Genomic DNA, 11,468 nt, shown 5'->3' on the forward strand with positions numbered 1-11,468 from the left:
CTTTTTTTCCCCTCTATTGTATTCATCTCTCCCTTTGCACCTCCTACAAAGACTTCACACTACGAGTGTAGGTAATTTGACTACTGCTTAAAATATAACAACTGCAGTCATTATCAGCTTGTGAAATCTACACTGCATTCTGTGTCGCTTTGGCAAAGTTTTGCTGCTGTTGCTGCGGTTTACAGTCGCCTACTCGAGGCGTGCAACCTGCACAAACAGCACCCCCTGTGGACGCATGCGTGTAAGTGCGGGTGAGAGGTGACAAGTTGAGAGGTCGCGTTAGCAGAGCGGTAAGGCGGCTATACTTTTGCTGCAGTCATAGTAAGTAAAGGCACTCAAAGAAAAGCAAAGTGGTCGTCGCCACGGCTGGTATATCAAACGATAACAACTCGGTTGCCAAACAGTTGAGTCAACTTTTGAGGACGCAGCTGCTGATAATCTTTTAGCTAGTTAGCTAACGGTAGCTAGCTGGCTTGCTAAGCTGCTATGTCGCAACCGAGTGTTTGGACTCACTGGAGCTAACGGAGCTAGCTCTCCTAAGACAAACTTTAAAATCTGGAGGAAAAACACACGAGAAAGGTGGGTATGTTATGTCACCCGGCAGGATGCAGTAACTGGTCGACAGTTAGTTGATGCGTTTTGGACAGTCTTGTTTTAAAAAAAAAAAAAAAGAGCAGCTAGCTTGTGTTTTATGTTTGGGGTTGCTACGTTAGCATTCGCGTTGTTGTTCGTGCCGTAACCTGCAACCTGCAACCAAAGAGCACGATGACAACAGGTAGCTGTGAGGTCTCATGTGGACGTTATAGTGTGTATAAAAATAGATGGTAAGTTTTACGTAAGTTGTATTTGATGGTAAGTTCATATTACGGTGACTTCTGCTCTCAGATGTAAGGAATATTTTAACATTAACGTTATTACAGGGTTTTTATTCTGTTTGTTTTTTTTTGTTGTTTTTTTTTTCCATGACCCAGTCCATTTTCCACATCATCTCACTAGCTTGTATCTGTAGGGTTGTCACTTATTTGCATGCAAGAGGAGGGTTAACTAATTATTTACGATGCAACACGCTCACCGAGGGGATGATTATTTACAGACAGGACATGTGAAATCTTGCCCAGGGCTCGGTTGTGTGACCACTTATATCAGTTGGCTTAAAGTTAAACGTTGTGTAACCCGTGTTGTCCTTTGCCCCACCCTGGGGTTGTGGAAAATGTGTGTACGTTAAATAATGGCGCATTTGCTACTCATTGGTCTCGACCAGATCGCATCAACAAGGCGTGGTTTTTAGCCAGGGGTTCCTAATGTGGGTTCATTAAATCTTAGAGAAATGCACAGCGTTATTGCGTTAATATGTGATAGATTGGACAGGTCAACAAATCAGCCACTGACATGCACCTTGCCCCCTAACTCGTTACTCATGCATAGGATTTTTGTGCAGCTGCCATTGTTCATAAACCCCGACCAATTCAGACACACAGTCTCAGACACTATCAAAAAGTGATCAGAATGTCTCCTTGATCTTAATGCACAGTGTTGTTTACACTGGTATTGTTGTTTGTGGCAGAAGCTATAACGTTAGTACATTTATTTATGTGCAGTGAGAATGCATGCACACAACATATATAGCCCACTTTACCTGCCTGTGCCTGCTTGAAAGTTAAAGGACATTATCAGGGATGAAATTATTATTATTATTAAGCTTTTTTAGCTCACAATACTGTTTCCTTTTCCACCCATACAATGAGAGCCTGGTTGCTGTTGGTATTGTTGATGGGGTTACATTGAGTGACACTAAGCCATGTTAGATATTGACCTCTTTTTTTTTTTTTTTTTCATGCATCTAATACTTATTTTTTTTTTGCCATTTAGCTTGTCTAGTAAGAGATTTTAAACTAAACTGTGTGATATTGACCATGTTGTGGGGTTATCATCACAGCATGTTGAAGAGTTGTTCAGTTCTGGAGGAGGTTTGTTCTCTCTAAGTGTCCTTCAGGTTGTAAAACAGGCCCGCACTTAAATCTATTTGCAATTAATTTTACAGCTTTATCTATTTCATTCTTCTCCTCTCTCTCTTTCCCCTCCGTGTCTGTCTCTTACACACATACACACACACCACTTAAGCTCATTGTTTAGCCTAGACATGCTTGACCTCTTCCCTCTGCTTTGCTCTGTTGGGATGTCTGGTCTTGGCTTACTGTAAGGAATGCAAAATGATTGCCAGAGAATTCAGACTTGGACTATGAGGAGTATGTGGTGCATTGCATGTGGTGGTGTGTTTGGGGAAGTGCTTTCACAGTCATTACTATGGTGATTAAATAAATGTTAAACCAACCCAAATGGATGGCACTAAATCAAACTCTCAAAGTGGTACTTGCTTTGGAGTTTGGAAACAAAAGTGTTTCCGTGGATGCCTTATATAAATAGTACAATGTCCCAGGTGTTCATGCCAAGCTGGAAGAAAAACATGTTTATTTAACACTTTAATGTTCATAATTCCATTCACTTCTCACATCTCTGGCTCCAGGTGTGTTGCGCCTTTTTGCTGTATGTATGAGTAGGCTTGTCTGATTGTTCCAGCAGCCACCCAAGGGTGTGTTTTTTGTTTTTGTGGGGACACAGCCTAATTGTGGCAATTGTGCTGAGCAAGCCTGTTTTTCTCACCTCTCTCATGCCTCACATTTTCCGTTGTTAAAACCAGTAACCCTTAAACCCTTACTGCCAGCATAATCATGTACGCAAACACACTTGCATCTCTTAAATGCACCTTCAGCCACTTTGGTCACTGCCTTGAGACTTGCTGCGTCATGGTGCCGCAGAGGGTGTCAACGAGGGCAAGATGATTGGAGTGTTGGGGGCAGGTACTGTGAACCGAATGCTTGTGCAATCATACCTGTAATTGAGGTGGAAAGGTGAGAACCGCAGTTCATACAAGAGAAGAAAACACCTGCTGGATGAAATGGCTCCCAGTACCATCAGCTCAGACAACCTGCGCCAGCAAGTTCAGGGCCTAATCAAAATCAAGTCTCACTGTATTTCCCCTTTTAACCTCTATCTCAGGGGACTTTCTAGTAATTGACTTGCTCTAGTGCGAAGCTAAACATTAGTGAAGCTTATCATTTCTTTAGGTGGTTTTAAAAAAAACTTACTTCTGAACATGCATGCCATTTGTCAGCAGTGTTCTGCTGTTCTGAAAGTGTCTCAGCATATAAAATGGCTGCACATCAAAACATTTGACATTTAAGTGACTTTCTCAAGGCAATTTGACTTGGTTGCTATTGACATAGAGACTTGCCCCAGATTTTAAAGTTTAGGTTTGACTACATGGGAATAAATTGGTCTATATGGGCTTTGCATAGTGGCTATTCTGATCAATTTTAAAGGCTCTGCACACCAACACAGGTACTTTAAATTATTCTGGCGATTTACACATCATCTCAGGTTTGGTGGATCCAAACTAGGACTTAAATGCAATCACACAGTCCTGAGAACAGGTCTATGCAGGAAAAAGTAAGTGGAAAACACCTGTGTGTATGTACCAAAGTGTAACATGAACATTGGACGCTTAAGTGGTCACCACTGATGTCATTGAAATGACAAGGGATCCCCATTGGCAGGTCCACATGAGACCCTTTAAACTTATTAGACATGTCAGGGACAATTGAAGGTCCGGTTACTTGGTTTTGAATTTCAGAAAGATTACAGGCTCAGTTCACTTGCCTCAGGGATCCAGTAACCCTGTGGCATTTCTGCTATGTTGCACCTACTTGTTAATGAACATGCTTAACCAGTATTCAGTCTACTTAAATTGTTTCCATTCATGTTCAACCACAGCACTCGTGTTTTATGAAGTTTGTATGTATGTGGGTTTTTTTTTTTTTTTTTTTCAAATCAGTTATATAATAAAACTTTTTTACGGTTGCCGCTTTGACATGAAATAGTGGTAAACACAGGTGTTACCACTTGTGCTAATGAAGGTTTCGTTCCATTCAGGTCAAACAGAGTCAGGGTGCTGCTGTTGTCTCCGTTGGTTCACTGGAAAGTCTCTGCTGTACTAAATGGAACATAACCTCAATTAGTATCATTGGTAACAACTGAGTTTACCCTACTATAATGCTTACGACACTGTGAATGATAATGAATCACAAGGGCAATTGTCAAATTATCAATCAAAGGTTGTGATAAAATAATTAATGTCTTTATAAAAGCAGGATAAAGTTTAAAGCCCTTGATCACTTCAATTGTACCTTCATCATTCTGTTATGTCAATTTTTAATTTCCTGGGCAGCAGGAAAGCTCACCTGGTAGATAATGGCAGTCACAGATGTGTCGAAGTGTATCTCCTTTTATTTGGAGACATGATTCCTTTGTGACGACTCATGTCTTTATTTAAATGACCACAACTGAGATAGATATAGGAAACTTATCTACGTACTTTCTGGATTGTTTCAGGTTCAGGTAGGATTTAGCAATCTGAATGCAAACCTCTGTCCCTGTATATCTAATTTTATATTCATTTATCTATATGTTTTGTGATATAGTTGATTTTCCAGAAAACCTGAGAAACTATAGAAAGAATATCCTACATTGTCCTACTTTTAAATCTGCAATATTGCCTACAATATTTGCACCCCATATTGAAGGGATAGCTGCCACGCTGCAGTGAAATAGTACAGCACAGTATGGCACAACCTTTGTTTTACATTTATATTGTCTTATGGTATATATCATCATATCACCTGTGCCTAGTTCCATGTAGCTTTATTATAAAAAAAAGGCAATGCATCCGTTGTTGAAATTTCAAATTACACTTCAGTATAGAGCTTCAATATCGTAGAGATATTTTATCACCTGTTATTTATTTTAAGAACATCAGAAAATGTTTATGCTACTGTACAGACTGTACAGTCAATGCATAATTTTTTGGAGCCACACAGCCACAGTTGATTTAGTGACCATGCACCCACAATTTGTTACCCACAGTCAGAAAGGTTCCCCTATTTACATTCCACACTAGGAATGTCTGCCCTGGATTTTCCACTGTTTGTGGGAAAATATGTTGGAGTAACAACAGAACAGCAGTCTCTGCTATTGATGAGACTGTCGATAATCCCATTTGTTCCGTGTTACAGAGTCGCTCCACTTGAGATCCTTTCCATAGTGGAAATCTAAGTCAGGAATAAATTCCATAAATGTCATAATTTTTTATCCCGGTATGTTTTGACTGCCATTTTATTTATTTATCTTATATTCAGCATAATCTCATTCATCTCTCCACAGATGGCGGTGTCGGTGCGGGGCCTGTACTTTGTGGTGACCCTGTTTTTGGGTAGTTTCTTTGGAAGTGTCTTCATGCTGGGTCCTGTTTTGCCCCTCATGCTGCTGTCTCCTGCTTGGTACCGCTGGATCACTGATCGCATCGTCGCTACCTGGCTCACCCTGCCTGTGGTGTGTACACCAGCTTAGCCTTTACTTAGCCTACTTCTGTGCATGCCAGATGGTCTTTAGTTACCTGTGTTTGACACCGTTCATCCTGATAACCTACGTCATCTCAGCCTTACTCTTTAATGTGGTTTTATCTTTGTAAAGTAAATTTATTCAGATTCCCCCCAAATCTTGTTTTCAGTGACTACATGAATTGATGGCATTATTAATTAATTTTCTTCTCACTCTTGTCTCTCTCTCAAATTTATCTTACCACCTTTTCTCTTCCCAGTCCCTCCTCTCTCCCTCTAAATCCTTTTTAAATGGTTATTCTTGTCACCCCTTCTTCATCCTCCTCTCCATTTTTCTCTCTGTCCCCTTTTCCATTCTCCCCTCTCTTGTACTTCTTCATCCTCCCTCCTTCATGGCATCTTTCCCCTCTGTAGTCCTTGCTAGAGCTGGTATTTGGCGTCAAGGTGGTGATAACAGGTGATGGCTTCATTCCAGGGGAGCGAAGTGTGATCATCATGAACCACCGTACCCGTCTGGACTGGATGTTCCTTTGGTGCTGTCTGCTCAGGTACAGCTACCTTCGTCTTGAGAAGATCTGCCTCAAGGCTGCCCTGAAGGCTGTGCCTGGCTTTGGTGGGTATACAGTGGGTGCACTGTCCTTTCCTGTACACACACTGACCTGCACACATCGGCATACCATAGTTTAATATTTAATTAATTAATTTCTTGAAAAACATCTTTACATCATTGCAAAGCAGTTAACCTTTAATGAAAATGAAAGATTATTTGATATATTGCAGAACTATTAGTTTTAGCTAGGTGCACCTAATAAATTGGCAACTGAGAAAGGACCAAAGAAACATTTCTTTCCTGCAGGAAGTCGTGCTTTGACAAACTAAATGAACTAATTTCCAAAGGCAGTATGTTACAAAGGCTCAAAGTCAAGTTTTTTTGCTGGGAAACACAGGTCCTTGCCTGCTTTGAAAAGTCTTGGAATCAGAGCAGAAGAAGTAATCAGTTACACATGTAAAGACCTTGTATGTATTTTCCAGGCTGGGCAATGCAGGTGGCCTGCTTCATCTTTATTCAGCGTCGTTGGGAGGACGACAAGAAGCACATGGAGAACATGCTGGACTACTTCTGTGACATCAGAGAGCCATTGCAGCTGTTACTGTTCCCAGAGGGCACAGACCTCACTGGTGAGAAGTAAACAGTGCAACACTCATCCATTCATAGGACAATTTGCCTACATTTCAGTTCTTCTCAGAATGTATTACCCACCAACCAGTTTCCAGAGCTCAGCGTGGCACCTGTCTTACACCTTTGCACTGACACTGTTATGCAAACACAATTTCAAAGTGATAAGGCACAGCCAAATCCCTTGACGCACACCCCACACGGTCATTTCTGCAAGAGTGTTCTGATCTTTCAGTCCAAACAACAGCGACACCAGTGTCTAAAGCCCTTTCAGATCACAATTAAGCCAATCAAAGTCCCAATTAGCTTTATTGGGGGAAGCTTAACTTCTCTTTACATACCATGATGTCATGAGGGGTCCAGTGAAGTTACATCATAATTGGCCAGCAGATTTAGGGCTTTAAAGATTGTTTCCCTTTTGGTGTTGTGTTTTCGCCTCTGCATGTTCCCAGCACATACGTCTGCATTTAAGCCTCTTAACCCTCAAGGCTTAATTTGACGCAAGAAACAATGGTATGTATACAGTGCGTTCTGATGTCTTAAACGGAAGTTTTCTAGAAACGTACATGTACCGGATCAGGTCCAGGGTGCGGTTAAGCCCCTCTAAAATTTTCCATGACCCCTTTTGAAGCTTGCAGAACCTGTGTGAATTGAATGATTGTACGAGAATGGCAAGTCACAACAGAGACCTGATCAACAAAGGTCTGTCCATAGTCCTTTTATCCTTTAAGTTGGCCTCAACTACTTGTTACATAATATGACTGAGTCATGATATAGTTTAAATGTTCTTGCAACGAGTTCCTGAGGAATGTTTGCTTAATAAACATATTTTCTTTGTTCATGTCCCCCTGTGGTTTTTACAAATGTGTAAGTGTCACTGCTGGATGTATTTCATGAATATGGTCGTTTTTCTATAATAGCATATTTAAATTTTTTGAAATTGTATTATGTGTATATTAGGATAACTTACATGCAATAACTCTTTCACAGTTTATGTACATTTAATGATACTTTCTTTTCCCAATAGACATTAGATTGTAAAGCTATGCTGTAGATCAGCAGCTGTTAAATCCAAAGTCTTAATAATCCAAATAGACAACTAATACTGCTGCCTTTTTATTTTTGGCAGCATAAGCAGTTTTCACATTAAAAGTTAACACTACATCAGATGGTGATTAGTAATTAATAATTTGTAATTAGTAGTTGCCAGAGGTTTATTGTTTGTCTGTGTCTCGTGCAGAAAATACAAGAGCAAAGAGTGATGCGTTTGCCGCCAAGAACAGTCTGCCGAAATTCGAATATGTCCTGCATCCCCGCACCACTGGATTCACCTTCATTGTGGACAGACTACGAAAAGGTCAGGAATGATCCACAGCAACCGATTCTGAAACTATGAAATGTTTACATTAAACATGACAAGGATCCACTCATAATAAGAACATTATTGGTAGTTGGCAGTCAGACACCAGACATGTGCTGTGTGTGTTTATGTGGCCAAAAAGAAAATAAGTAGGACTCAAAGTCTGTCATCATGATGGAAATATTTTATCAGCAAAACCAAAGGAAAATGACTGTCATGGTGCTTGTAGGCAATCCACTGACACTGTTTGTAGAGCGGGAACGTACCTGTAATTTTTCACAATCTCAGACCTATGCTTCATCCTACTGCCAGCCATTACAACACCCCTGAGATTCTCATGTTTCCCTATGAGCTAATTCTGGCAGTCCTCCAGAGTTCTTAAATACCACCTCTGGCCCTGCCGTCACATCCCCCACCTGCCTTGGATGCTGAGCATGGCACTAACTCTTCGAGCAGGTGTTGTGAATCAGTGTGATGTCATCAGACTTAGCTAATTCTCCTCTCCCTCTCTCTGCACCGCTGACTGACATGCTGTGCATGTTGTTCTTTGTCCAAGTCCACTGTGCCCCTCTCAGCTCTATTTTTACCGTGGTAGAGCTGAGCTGTACAGGAGCAGGCGCTGGCAGGTGTCATCCTGTCCACTTGATATTTAATTCAGCTCTATCTGTGTTGTAAGGACACTGCAGATCAGTGATGATGATATAGATCTCATGCTAGTTCTGAAGTCAGAGACAGGATGAAGCTCTAAGCTCCTGGATAATTAGAGGTACATGTGTAATGTAGAGCTGGGATTTTGAAGGGTGCGTAACACAGTTACAATGACTAGTGTGGATGTGGAAAAAGGATAATATTAAATCTCCCTGCAGTGTCATGCCGTCATGTCTGAAACTGCGTAGAGTGTAGTTCAATGTCTTGTTTGGGTTATATTAGAATATTATAAATTTAAGTGCAAGCTTTGATCATTTAAAGCTGTGTCCCTTTTCCTAGGAGACAACCTGGATGCCGTCCATGATATTACAGTGGCATACCCTAAGAACATCCCTCAGACAGAACGCCACCTCATCCTGGGGCTTTTCCCACGCGAGATCCACTTCCACGTCCGCCGCTATCCAGTGGCTTCCCTGCCCACCTCTTCCTCTGACCTGGAGTCTTGGTGTCGAGAGCGCTGGGCTGAGAAGGAGGTCCGTCTGCGGGAATTCTACTCAGGCCAACCCCGGGGCTTTGACAGGGACGGTGTTGCGCGTGTGCCACCTTGCAAGACGGAGCTGCGAGTGGCACTAATCAAAGCTGCCTCACTGCTGTACTGGAGCAGCTTTATTGCTCTGTGCTTTACTGGCCTGTGGCTGTGGGCTCCATTTAGGCTCTACTTCCTGGTCATGGTAGGTGTGTATATGGCCCAGCAGAAGATGATTGGAGGGCTGGAGCTGCTGGAGTTGTCCTGCCATCAATACTGGAAGTCAATGGCTGCCAATGTGGGTGAGAAGAAGAAGGTACTAGATGGGAAGATGCAGTGAGGATGGAAGACGGGGTCGACTGGACAACGACGCGTTTCCACCTATGCTCAGCAAGGACACTGAGGACTCAGTTGTCTTGGCCTGTTCAGTCCAGAGGGCTAGAAGATCCCCTTGAGGGGACCTGATGCTTTATGCCTTAGAAAGGGAGTAATGAATTCACCTCCTGACAGTATGCATGGCTTCAGTGGAGAGAGCTTAACTTTCTGTTGAAGAAGAAAAAGAGGAATGTTATATACGTTAATCTGTGTTGGATTCAAGGAATTCAGCACACATAATGTGTCACTTGCCCTTTTCTACGTCTCTCCTTGTATAATCACTGTTGTTTAGCTTGCTGTCGGTGCATTATTTTTATCAGTTTATGTTGTTGGTGTTTATTAAATTGTTTGTTTAGAATTCCATTGTGGACATGTGTCGTGAAACAATGCTGTTCAGTATTTGTTAATACTGTTGCCATGTCTTTGAAACTGGTTTTATTGTATGTGTTGCCCTTCGTTTTATATTGGTGTCATAAATTATGGAGCAGAGCCATAGTACAGCCCACCTGTACATATGATGACTTGACTCTAACCAATATTCAAATCAGCACTGTAGTTAGCTGGATTAGACTGATGGGACTTAGTCAAATGAGTCAGTTTCCAAAAGTAGTCTCTAGTCTAGCAAGGAAAGAAAAGGACTGATGTAATTCCCAGAGAATTATTATGGAATATACAGGTATATATGTGTACCATTGTTTACCTTTATTGGGTATGATTACCCTTTTATACAAATTGGGGAATTAACCTTTCCCAGTTAGTCCTGTGATGATGTTTATAACTGTATAGGTCTAAAAACATAAATTATGTTATTCCTCAAGTAGCTTTTGCACATAAAAGCCAAAGGTGTGAAAAGCCTATGTGATTTTAAAAAAAGTAACCAAACAGAATGTAGTCAGTCTTGTCAGGAAAGGGTGGCACACCTGCTTTGAGGTAACACTTGTGGTCATCAACTCATCAAGATCAAAGATCTGACTGAGATCTTACTTGTGGATAACTGTAGAAGCAGATGAGCTTTGTGCCCTTTCTGGGAATGAAGGGATGCCTTGTAGAGGCAGGATGTGGGTGGTGCTGGGGTGGAAGAATGTCCTGTTGGGACAACATTACCCCTCGATGTGCAGGGTGGCACAGAGGACCAGACTTGGAGTGGAAAACTGGCCATGAACTCAACCTAATCCAAAAAAGCCCTGTAATGCCCACCTCTGCCTGTGTCCCTCTCTGGAGGACTGGCATTGATGCGCCTGCTAAACTCAATTAGCAAATGACAGCTGAGAAAGCTACTCCAATTGTGCCAAAAAAGGACAGAAATTGAAACAAGATTGGAGTGGCGCTTCAACCACACTTTTAGCCACAGACTCTCCTTGCCACTCAATACCCTTTTTAACCATGTTAATTCTGGGAGTCCGGAAACATTTGTGTTGGACAGTCTATAGCAGTTTCTGTAACACTGTGCAATGTGTGATCTAGTTGACCACTTAAACCCTGTTTTGTGAGATAACTGTCTTTCACAGTCAACCACACAACAGAAAGTTGACTGAAGCTTTTTTGTTTATATCAATCCGAAGCTCCTGTAGTTAAAGTGTAAAGGGGCTGTTTCCAGTCACTGTGATCTAGCTGTGTTAACAATTTTATCATCAGCATGTAGTAGTTTACCAAACATGGTACTATATCTGTTTCCTCAACCCTGAACCAGCTAGAAACCCCACGTATTACTCTTTCACTTGTGCTGTTTTCTGTTGCCCATTTTACAATCACTTTTTGATGCTGGACCTCTTTAAAGTCACTGTCCTCAGGTAAACACAGTGGACACTGTTCGAGTCAGGCTCTTAAAGGAGGAAATATATATCTAAATAAATATACTATATCAACTCATTCATGTTTCCAGTCACTCTCCTTTCATCTTTTACTAAGGAAATACTGATTACTGACTAG

At 41.5% G+C, this 11,468-nt stretch overlaps 1 protein-coding gene across 1 annotated transcript; it reads left to right on the plus strand.

Annotated features, from left to right (window-relative positions):
* The first annotated feature begins 232 nt into the window (after positions 1 to 232).
* lclat1 (lysocardiolipin acyltransferase 1) lies at positions 233 to 11,408 on the plus strand. Its single transcript, XM_051387410.1, has 6 exons — positions 233 to 579; positions 5,278 to 5,445; positions 5,868 to 6,066; positions 6,486 to 6,632; positions 7,871 to 7,987; positions 8,978 to 11,408. Exons 2-6 carry the CDS (start codon positions 5,278 to 5,280, stop codon positions 9,502 to 9,504), a joined length of 1,158 nt encoding a protein of 385 aa, XP_051243370.1. The 5' UTR covers positions 233 to 579; the 3' UTR covers positions 9,505 to 11,408.
* The last annotated feature ends 60 nt before the right edge of the window (positions 11,409 to 11,468 follow it).

Source organism: Dicentrarchus labrax, unplaced genomic scaffold (genome assembly GCF_905237075.1).
Source record: "Dicentrarchus labrax unplaced genomic scaffold, dlabrax2021, whole genome shotgun sequence".
NCBI classification, from domain to species: domain Eukaryota; kingdom Metazoa; phylum Chordata; class Actinopteri; family Moronidae; genus Dicentrarchus; species Dicentrarchus labrax.